Source organism: Cryptomeria japonica, chromosome 8, assembly GCF_030272615.1.
Source record: "Cryptomeria japonica chromosome 8, Sugi_1.0, whole genome shotgun sequence".
In the NCBI taxonomy this organism is placed as follows: Eukaryota; Viridiplantae; Streptophyta; class Pinopsida; order Cupressales; family Cupressaceae; genus Cryptomeria; species Cryptomeria japonica.
The window spans coordinates 564904460-564916066 of NC_081412.1; the positions used below are offsets into that span (position 1 = coordinate 564904460).

The 11607-nt window shown below is 34.2% G+C and overlaps 1 protein-coding gene across 1 annotated transcript; it reads right to left on the reverse strand.

Moving 5' to 3' along the window:
* Positions 1 to 10181: 10181 nt before the first annotated feature.
* On the reverse strand, positions 10182 to 10940 carry LOC131056007 (pathogenesis-related thaumatin-like protein 3.7). The gene is made up of 2 exons (XM_057990325.1): positions 10874 to 10940; positions 10182 to 10780 (listed from the first exon to the last, which is right to left on the reverse strand). Exons 1-2 carry the CDS (start codon positions 10938 to 10940, stop codon positions 10182 to 10184), a joined length of 666 nt encoding a protein of 221 aa, XP_057846308.1.
* Positions 10941 to 11607: the final 667 nt, after the last annotated feature.

Here is an 11607-nt window from a genome sequence, read left to right on the forward strand (position 1 = left end):
AATAGCCAAAGAGATCCATGAGGCATGGATAAAATTATTTATGTATAATCAAGATTTATTTACATCACTGGAAATTCCTCCTAAGTCTGACATTCCAGACATTCCGGTTGATGCTAAGGGAAAAGGCATATTGGGTGAAGACCCACCAGTTTTGGATAAGAAAATAACTGAAGATATTCCTCTAGCAATACAGGATGTACATATTGAGGATAATGATCCTCTGGCATTGAATGTAGATATGGAAGAGGTAGAGGTAAAGCTTACTACTGTACCAAGTGGCGAAGCCACTAGTGCCAAGGAGCAAGGAAAGGTCGAAGAGAAGGAAGAAGAGAAGGAAAAAGAAGAAGAGCAGATTGAAGTCAGAGTACCGGCACAATCACCGGTAATAGAGGCCAAGGATGAAAAGGGGAACGAACTACAACTTGTAGGTTCCTCATTGTTGGCACTTGACACATTTGGTCAACTGGACTTCAGTCATTTTGGGAAGAAGAATATAGAGAAGTTGAGCAGTTCAGAGTTGATGCTAGCTGCAGCACAAAAGATAAAGAAGCAAGGATTAGAGGATAAACAAGTAATAGAGCAAGCAATTCCATTCTTATAGTTTCTTACACCGGAATGCCAGATTAGTCAAGTAGCTAGCCCTTCCACAATGCTAAAGGGTTTGATAGAGCACATTGCCAAGGAGTTCAAAACTCTACAACAAGTGTCAAACCAGTAGTTGGTAGAAAGTTATAATGCAACAAGGAAAGTTACTTGTGGTAACATGATCACATCTGATAAGGCCAAGTTGATAGAAGGATTGAAAATCATTAATGAAGCCTTTAATCAATGCAAAAGCATATACTGGTCTTGCACTAATACTGCAAAAATAACAATAGACCTGGAAAATAAAATAAAAGTAGCTAAGGACATGATAGAGAAGATTGTCAATAATTTTGATCATTCTCAGTCCTTGACCAACACTGTTGATGGTCAAATTTTGCTTTCTGAAGAAATAATTTCAGCTTTGGACAAGGATAAGGACAAGTTAATCTGGTGAGCCAGAGAATTCAGAGGTCTAGTGAGTCCCTGACTAAACACTTTATTGCTTCATAAAAGGAACTGTATGGAGCGGATGAGTAAGCCTGTACAAGACAAAATTAATAGAAGAAGAATTGCATGCTTACATTCTTAATGAGTTTGTATCAATTTTGGGAACATTGAAAACTGATTGGGACACTTACTTGGGATTTTTGAATAGTGCTTACCCTCATATATTCAAGCACATCTAGATCCAGTAAACATAATTTTTTATTCCTCTCATTCATTTCTTATTATTTGCCCCAGCTTTGGCATTGTTGTCAAAGGGAGACAGGTGTAACATGTGAAAAAAATATTTTGGGGAAATAAGTAGCTCAAGCGGAGGAATGTACATAAGAAGGAATGTATAGCTTAGGAGGAGTAGCTTTCTGAGATTAGTTTTTGGGAAGATTTTGGATAGGAACCAGATCAATAGCTCAATGGTTCATTTTTCATGCAAGTGTTGCCACCAATGCAAAAGAGGGAGATTGTTGGCAATTGACACTCACCTGGGCTCATGGTGTTGTCATTGATGGAAACACACACGATTTTGGGTTGGATACTTATCTGGTATCCACCAGTATTCAAGGATTGACATCTGGCATTTAAGGGAACCGACAGGCGAAGTAAACCAGCAAACTTGGAATCGGTATTTGGAGTCTGACATAAGATATTGATCTGGCAAAGGTTAAAGCAGAAAAGGTCATGAAGATTCAATTTTATAATTTTTTTTGGGCGGACATGTAATTATTTTGTAATATGATTGTAAGTCAACATAAGAAATTCATGTATGTAAGGATATATAAGTCAGTCTATTAGGTCATTTTGGGATATAAGATATATGCTAGTGTGAGCAAGATCTTGATCGACAGTGTGTGAATGTAATGATTTGTAGTCAGTCACGGTTGTTTGTCAATAAGATTGGAAAGCGAATTAGGATACCGATAAAGGGAGGTGACAATGTTGACCAGTACACTCTCTACTTAAACCAGAACTCATCTAGCATATTAGATGTACGCTTAGAGTTCAATTTTTTTATTGTAATCTAATATTTTATACTTGTAGTTAGTGAGGCTCCTTAGTGATGAGCAATGTTCTCTAGGCAGTGTGCCTTCCTACATGTGCAGGCCCCATTTATGTAATATTTATTCAACTGGCCAATAGATAGATATTGTGGGTCACAAATCCCACCGTGGTTTTTCCCTTTTGAGGTTTTCCACATATAAATCTATGGTGCTATGGTGTTATCTCTTGTGGTTTCTTTGTTCTTCATTATACTGTGTTTATATTCTTACCGGTTGTTAATTGGAAAACTATCTATTGGAATTAAATTCTTATTAACCAGTACAACACTGAGTCATCCCCCCCCTCTCAGTGTTCTTGGATTCCAACATTTAGGTAATAGAATTTCCCCTTCAAGTTTTAAACAAACTTCATCTCTATGTTTGGCACACAAAATCACATCTATTTCCCCCTCTTCTAGCATCTCACCAGAATAACTATCATCCTCTTCTTGTAAATTTTCTCACTATCCTTCCCTCCTCTTGTAGATTTGCATACACCATGTTCCATACCACTCCACCAAATGACCTCTTCACTCTTTCCCTCTTTCATGGATTTTCATGGATTTTGACCCATCACAAATCATCCATCTCCACCAAATTTCACCCACAACATTCTCTATTTCTTCTACACTCAAGCACACCATATTACCAATATAAACATGCAACTTGAAAAAATCTCTATATCCACTATTTTTTTGCAAATATTAAAAACTTTTTGATTGCATATAGGAAAATTTATGTCAATTATTGCAATGACCTCTTGATCACCTCTTGTTGCAACCGCAACTTCCTTAGGTAGATCTACTACATCCTCACTTAACATGATCTCTTCTATAAGAAATACATCATCCTCATTAAGTTCTTGAGAAACCTTTGCTACAACATCTACCTTTCAACCTTCTTCCTCTTCAACTACCTTAGCCTATGAGATATTTTTACCTCCATCACATTCTTTGTGTTTATCACCAATTGATGATCCAATGTGACTATGTTCTTCATTGTTTTCTGTTTCATTTGTGTGGGTTGCTCTCACTTCTTTCGCCTTTTGGAAACCACTATCCTTTTCAATTATAATCTCCACATACCATAACTCTCTTCCTAGTATCCCTTCAAAACAAAATCAACACAAGCTTCTTCATGACTCACCTTGTCTTCTTCTTTAAACTCATCTTTGTATTATATGCTCAATCTTTTAGTCACATTCACTTTGCTTCTTTTCTTCAAGCTCTCACTTGATTAGGACATCACAAATGTAAAATGATCCTATCAAGATCTCTACAACAACTTCACACTTCCATCTCTTCTTTCATGTCTTGAACCTCTTAACTCTCAATATCTCAAGACTCATGCACACCTACAAAAATCCTCTCAAACATTTAAGACAACTCAACTACTTCAACTTAACCCATACATCCTAGTGGATACTCTATGCTCTCAAGATCCCTTTCTCTAATAACATTTGATGGAAGACATTTCCCTCTTGTCTATAACTCAACACAAAAACACAAACAAAATTATAGAGACTTTCTGCTCTAACACACACTTAGATTGTAACAAAGAAACAAAACTTATTTCTCACTAAATCTGCAAATACAAAGTTTAAATTACTGGACTTTCATTGGCCACTCTCTTCCTACACAACATATTAGTATACTATTATTTAACTCTACATATTTAAATCTAAATTCTTTGATATTCTCTTGCCATCCTATGAAGCCCTACTAACCCGAATGGTCTATACCTCTTAGGTATTTCTTGTCTCATCCATCTATAACAAGTTCTCCCCAATCGATCTAACTCTCTTTTGTAGGATTGGTCTTCCATTTCTCATGCGTACTTCTTCCACTTTCTACATGGCTCCTCCTCCTTGAAACCTTGTCTCCCCCTCTACGCAACTACCCACATTTCCTGTCCTTTTTTAATACCATCAGCTAAGAAGCCCCCTATCTTCTTCTTATCTAATAAACCCTAATTTTATACATTTCCATTATATCTTTTATCTCCCTCAACCCCTCACATTCCATTGATTCATATTTCTATAGATTCCCTTCCAATTTATTGATATTTGATAATATTGGAATTGAACTTATAAAATAAGTTTTATAAAATGGACTTTACTTCATGGAGTTTTCAACTTCTCATTAGCAATCAACGAGATATTTTCCTCTTCATCATTTCATATGGAATGATAATGGAATCAACCTTACACCTATCAACATCATCATTTATAAAAGTCTAAAGTGGTTCGACTATTCATTTTTTAATCAAAGCATCTAAATATATTAAAGAGTTATACTCAAGTTCATGGTGTGAATTTACAATATTGAATGAAAACCTCTTTCCTATGTCACGAGAATCAGTCAGAGAAGTTTCCTTAACATATCGAGTAGTAAGAAATGAAACAAATTCAATTGGAAATCGATTAAGTTTTAGTTCATAGATACTCTTTGTGGACTAGACATACCATTAGATGAATCATCATCTTCACTCAAGAGTATAGTTCCACCACTTTTATTATCATTATCAACTATTGTATACATGTTTGTCTGGTTTCTTGAACTGCATATGTCATTATCAAGTTTAAAGTCTTCCAATAATTGAGCATTTTCTTCTTATCACCTTTTATATATTGACCACATTGACAACATTTTCTAGTCATTGATCTTAAAGTATCTAGAAGAATGCAATTATTTGTCATATCATATGAAACTTATTTTGGGTTGAATTTTGAGTTGTGGTAGTACTTTAAGTTGCTATGAAGATGGAATTCATTTTATATATATATATATATATATATATATATATATATATATATATATATATATATATATATATATATATATATATATATATATATATATATATATATATATATATATATATATATATATATATATATATATATATATATATATATATATATATATATATATATATATATATATATATATATGTCATCTTATAGTTATTCATGATGGTTGAAGTGATTTGGAAATCTGATCCAAAATATTTGAGATAAGTTACATAGATAGTGAGCTTGTTCTGGCAACTTATTGTGAGTTGTATTTCTTTGTGTTTGAGAGTTATGTCCTATGGTTTGAAATTAAATTACATGCCTATACATGATTCATCATAATCTAGAGTTCCTATAGCTACTATGTAGAATTCAATAATATTGAAGTAACAGAAGGATCAATGTGCCAGTGGATTAACTAGTTAGCAATTCCAACTTGATGTGGTAGTGGTTTTGCATATTTTCTCTTTGGAGGTAGTGTGTGGATGACCCTTGGAACTATATGGGATGACATTGGGAATCATAGGGCATGTTCATTATTCTATATTAGTGTGTGGGCTATTAGACTTAGCATATTACACATTTGCACATGTGTGGCTAAGAAGTATTTGTGTCTATAACTAGTGGATATTAATTCAATGTTTTGGGTTGACACATTAATGTAATTGTAATAATTTATATATATGGATGTTAAGGATTTGTCCTCAGGTGATTGTTGTTGGAATACTATGTAACTAGAGTTGTAATGAGAAAATTAGGATGAGTGTAATGGGATTTGCATTCCAATAGGGTGTGTCATTATTATAAGATCACATGTTATGTGATAGAGTGTCTAGAGGTTGATCGGATCAAGTACAAGCTAATTTTTTTTTCTTGAAGGACCATAATTTATATCTCTATAATCAGGTAGGACCTAGTGTCGGACATACTAAGTTACTGCTTAGATATTTGTGTTGGGGATTGGTATCTCTAGTTAGTTGGTGCTTGCAAACATAATATGGGATTGGTATCTCTGTTAAGTTTGTTCTAGTTCATATTGTAAGTAATTCAATTTTTTGTTAGGCTAGATTTTTGTAGTAGATCTAAGTAGCTATCCTCACCATGGTTGCTTTAATCTTGGGTTTCTACATGTATCTATTATTTATTATGTAGATGTGTGTTATTTTATGTTTATTAATTAGTATACTAGTGTTTCTATGTTTTGTAAGAGATATCTCTTAACCTAATTTAAGTATATTTTTAAAATATCTTAGGAAAAAATATTAACTGATATGATTTATGCATGAATGTCCAACCAAAAGTTTCTCATGTATGTGAGAAAGATTGTCACGCCTAGAATTTTTTGATCAGTTTTTGGTAGGTAGGAAGATTTTGATAAATTACCCACCATATTTCTAGGCCTCAAAAATAATTCCTTTTTGTTGAAACATTCATCACCTCACTTGTCATTTACTAGCTTATAATTTAATGGTGGATCTTGATTGGTAATCCATTTGACCCTACTTCAAGAATCTGTTAAAAACAAGAAATAGAATGACACTGCAGAAGGCATTCAATAATTAGTTGACCATTCTATTATAGTCAACCACTCTGTATTAGCCTACGAGCCTTCTATAATGAGGAACATGAATAAAACCCCTATGAGAGATAATTCCAACCAAAAGAAACACACAATATGGGTTCTATGATGCTAAATATTTGAGGGAATCTAACAGATTATTTCCCCAAAACCACAATGAATGCATCCAACTTTGTTCATATTATTTAGTTAGGTAGAAAACATAAGACCACAAGAAAATGCTTATCACATAACAAGTTCCAAGAGGAAAGAAAACTATTAGCTTTGTTGCCTTGTTCTTTCTTCTTAGCCATCCCATATCTTTTATCTACACCATAGTTTCCTGTAGGCACCCAACTAAAACAATGATAGACATGGAAAACATGACAGAGCTATAGATTATAGAAATGTGGTCCAAACATAGAGACTTGATCCTTAATTTAATAGGCAGATTGAGGAACAAAACAAGAAAGAGGTAGATGAAAACTAAATAGGCAAGAAACACAATGCAGGATCCCGAAATGTTGTCGTCCCATGAGAAGTGGAGAATTATTAGATGTTGAGCTAAGAAAGTACTCTATAATTGTAACTTATCAAATAAACATAAGATAAGTCATGAAGGACATCAGTCTTATAGAGACTAGCAGCTAAATCAAAATAAACACTAAGCATAAGCAATAAAAGAAACAACATTAATATTTCTTTCCTAAGATCTTGTCCCAGATGTTAGCCAACTTCAGCAAGTTAGCTTTCTAATCGTCCTCTTGTAAGACATAGTCTTCTTCATTCTTGCTATCCTTCTACTTCTTATTCTTGATCATCTTCAACAACTTGGATTTGCCTAAGACCACTCCAATAAACAAATTTCACATCATACCATCTAGTTTTTAAATTGGGTGATATGGTTTCGAGTTGCCACCAAAAATCTTTTCATTGTTACTCCAATTAAATTCAAAGCTTTTTCTATCTTCGAAAAAATGACATCGGGAATAAGGAAGACTTCTCAACATCCAAAAGAAAATGTATTTAATGTACCCAACTGTATAAATTAATCATCTCCATTCATTGTGATAAATATCTTATATTATACAAACATTCCATATAATCTATAATTCTAATTAAATTTATACACATCTATATTTAAAACTCTAATTTTTTAAGCATATATTATTGAGTAACCTTTACACCTCCATTTTAAAGGAAGCTATAGTTAATATATTAAAACTTACCTTGCAAGTCTAGCCACAAGAAGTGCAAATCTGATACTTTTGCCATTATACCATCTCGATTGAATGGAGAAGGATAAGTGTGTGTAGGAGGGGGGATTTATCACTTATCATTTATCATTTATATAGAAAAGACTGCTGCTCTAGTTAAGAAGGAAGCACTAAAGAGTAGACGCAGCTTCAAAAGGTTTGTATCGCACAACAGCCCCGGTTATCAGTATTCAAACTTGCATTTGTTAAATCTTGGCCATCTCCACATGACTTGACTTCAAAAGTTGGCCTGTTTTCGACAGGAATGACTTCAGCGACTTCAAAAGCCGCGTTATCTTTGTAAATTTTCAGGCTCATCAACATTAAGAGCATGTTTGTACAATTAATTGAAGGTCGAACTGACAATCTATTTAATTGTATTCAAAACATTGAGAAATATTGTGTTTAGAAAAAGTTGTAACAAATATTGGGAAATATTAGTTTCAATGTGGTTTATTTTTAATTGGATTGTGATTTAAGTGGAGTGTACATTTTGAAGGGTAAGGGGTCGAAGTCAAATCATTTTTTATTAAAGCTATGAATTAATTAGAGCTTATTGTTGAGGGGTCTCATCTTTAGATATATTCGACATTAATACTTAATGTGTATTTTTAATTGTATTTGTGATTTAAATAGAAGAAATCTGTTAACAGTGGCAGTTCAATGTTTGTATATTTAATTAGATTTGTTATTTATGTTAACCAGACACCATGAAAATAATATCTCAATGTACATATTTATAATTATATCTCTGATTTAAATGGAATAGGCAACTTGATAATGATACCTCAATCAATGTGTTTTTAATTAGACTTGTGACTTAAGTGGAATAGGCAAGAAATATTATATTCAAGGTGTTTATTCTTTTTTAGATTTGTAATTTAAGTAGAATAGACATTTTGAATATAAAAGATATCAAGAAATTATATTTTAAAGTCATTTATTTTTAATTAAATTTATGATTTAACTAAAACAACACCTTGAAAACAATATCTCTATATCCTTATTCTAATTAGATTTGTTGTTCAAATAGAATACACACCTAGAAAATAATATATTGATATTACCCTTTCAACATTTAAAAATACTAACTTCAACATTTATTCTAAACCATATATTGATATTACCCTTTCAACATTGTTGATTCTGATTTAGACGGAGATTTAGACAAACGAAGGTCTACTACTGGTTATGTTTTCACTTTTGTTGGGGCAGCCATTAGTTGGGTTTCTAGATTGCAACAATCAGTTGCTCTTTCTTCAGCTGAGGCTGAATACATGACTCTCTCCGAAGGAGCCAGGGAGTTGATATGGTTGCAGTGTTTGTTACACGAGTTGAGCTATAAACAATCTAATTTTATTGTTTTTCTGTGACAGTAGCAACACCAGTTTTATAGCTGAGCATCATACATCTCAACGTCGTTCTAACCACATTGATATGTGACATCACTATATTCGTCATGTAGTCGAAGAGGGCAAGTTAAGAGTTGCTAAAATTGATACAACCTTGAATCCAACTGATGCTTTGACAAAGGCAATTTAGGACTTTTGTTGGCATTGTACCAATTTGATATTAGAGGAAATGCAAGGGAAGTCTTGATATGAAGCAGTCTTCGTTGGCCTTCAAGTGGGAGTTTGTTAAACAAGTGAAGCCTAACGGTTAGGGCCTTTGGTCTGCCCACAGACGTGGCCTTTGGCTGTCTCACTTCTCTTTCTCTCATCAAATCTTTATTGCTGCATCCTTCAAGTGGGAGTTTGTTAAACAAGTGAAGCCTAACGGTTAGGGCCTTTGGTCTGCCCACAGACGTGGCCTTTGGCTGTCTCACTTTTCTTTCTCTCATCAAATCTTTATTGCTGCATTCGTAGCTATTCTTTTTATTTGTATTGTGTATAAAACACTGATTGAGTAAGATTTTCCCTGCATTGATAGTGGATGTAGCCAACATTGGTGAACCACTTCTCTTTCTCTCATCAAATCTTTATTGCTGCATTCGTAGCTATTCTGTTTTTTGGTCTTGTGTATAAAACACTGATTGAGTAAGATTTTCCCTGCATTGATAGTGGATGTAGCCAACATTGGTGAACCACTGTATATCATTTGTCGTCTCTCATTTTATTGTTTTTCTTTATTCTGTTTTCCGCATATTTCTATTCATCTTTATTTACAGTGAAGACTAATAAATAACTCACACTTTTGGATAACTATAGTTAATTATCTTTTCCACAATACCATTACAATGATCTGATCGATCTTTTATTTATACTAAAATGTGACAATTGAAACTGGCATGCAATGCCTTACACCAAATGATGGCTTATTTATACGACTCTACCAAATGATAGTTTATGCCACCATATATCAGATACTAAATACGGGGTCTATAAGCTCATAGCTGATTATTAGGAGGTTGATGATCTGTATATATTTAGGGACAGAATACAATACTGTAGTCAGTGGTACCAGAGGGGCAGGTGAAAGTGCTGGAAGAATCGTCCTTGGCATAACTGTAGGCCTGAGGGCACCTGCTTCTTGAATATCATCGAGTAGCTTGAGGGAGAGCACTTGTTGGCATTGGCGCCTCTGCAGCAATACTCGTCAGTTTGAAAGATAGTGCAGGCACTATTGCATCCGCCATCCACCTTCAATTGAGAAGGGCACGCAGCATTCACGTCGGCTTTGCATGCAGGGGAAGTACACTGTCCGTTTGTAGGATTGATGGAGAGAGGAACGTTGAAGCCGTCCACCAGTGAAACGTCGTAGAAGTCCTTTTTGCCATTTCCATTCAGGCTGTACTCAGCCAGCGTGGTCGGAACGCCTCCCGACACTTTGCAGCTCAATTGGCCTTTGCAGTCACCGGTTTTACAGGTTCCTCGGCCGCTCGCATCGAAAGAGCCAGTTCGGCCCCAGAATCTTGCCCCCTTAGTCCCCGCCGGCACATCCACCGTCCATGTCCTACCCTGGTCGAGCTGCTGCCCTCCGCCGGGTAATCCTGCCGCCCAAACCGTGTAACCGCACTGGTTCTTTAACTCAAACTTAACTGCACCCGCCTCTGCAACAAAACACACACACACACATTATCATTGTGAGCCTCGGATGTATGTAGTATTCAACCTAAAACTCTTATGCTATTAATACAGCTTACCTTGCATATGAAAAGATATGGCCAGTCCAGCGACAAGAAGAAGCACAAGATCTGAAACTGTTGCCATTGTATCGTCTTGATTGAACGATTGAATGAAGATGGATAGATTGGGTATATGAAGACGGATTATATAGAGAACATCTCTCCGCAAGTTACAGCTCCAGAAACCGTGTATCTTACGAGCCGCGTCAGCATTGAACTTTTTTCCTTGAAAGTGTGTAGATTTTACTGTTTGAATTGTTCATTCTTCAAGATCATATTTAGTGTGTAAGAAGTCAATGTTTTTCATGATTCATTATTAGAATGTAGGAAGTCATGGACATTTTGGATTATTTCTATGATCATCTTCATAATCATAGGTTATAAATCCTGCCTTTCTACATCTTAATGATAGATCTTTTAAATTCTTAAATGTTGATGAAAAATATAATACATAATTTATAAACTCTAAAAGAAAAATTAAATGTCTTTTAAGTTTTCAACCTTACAATTATTTTGATCATCTCTCTACATGACTTGACTTCAGATGAGAAGCTGATCCATTCATGTGCCAGCTTAACAAAAATATCTGATCATAATGACTTGAACGATTTCTTAAAGCTATGAATTAGTGAGACCACATAAATATATATATATATATATATATATATATATATATATATATATATATATATATATATATATATATATTGATGGCTAAGGGGTTGAATTCAAATCGTTTTTAATTAAAGCTA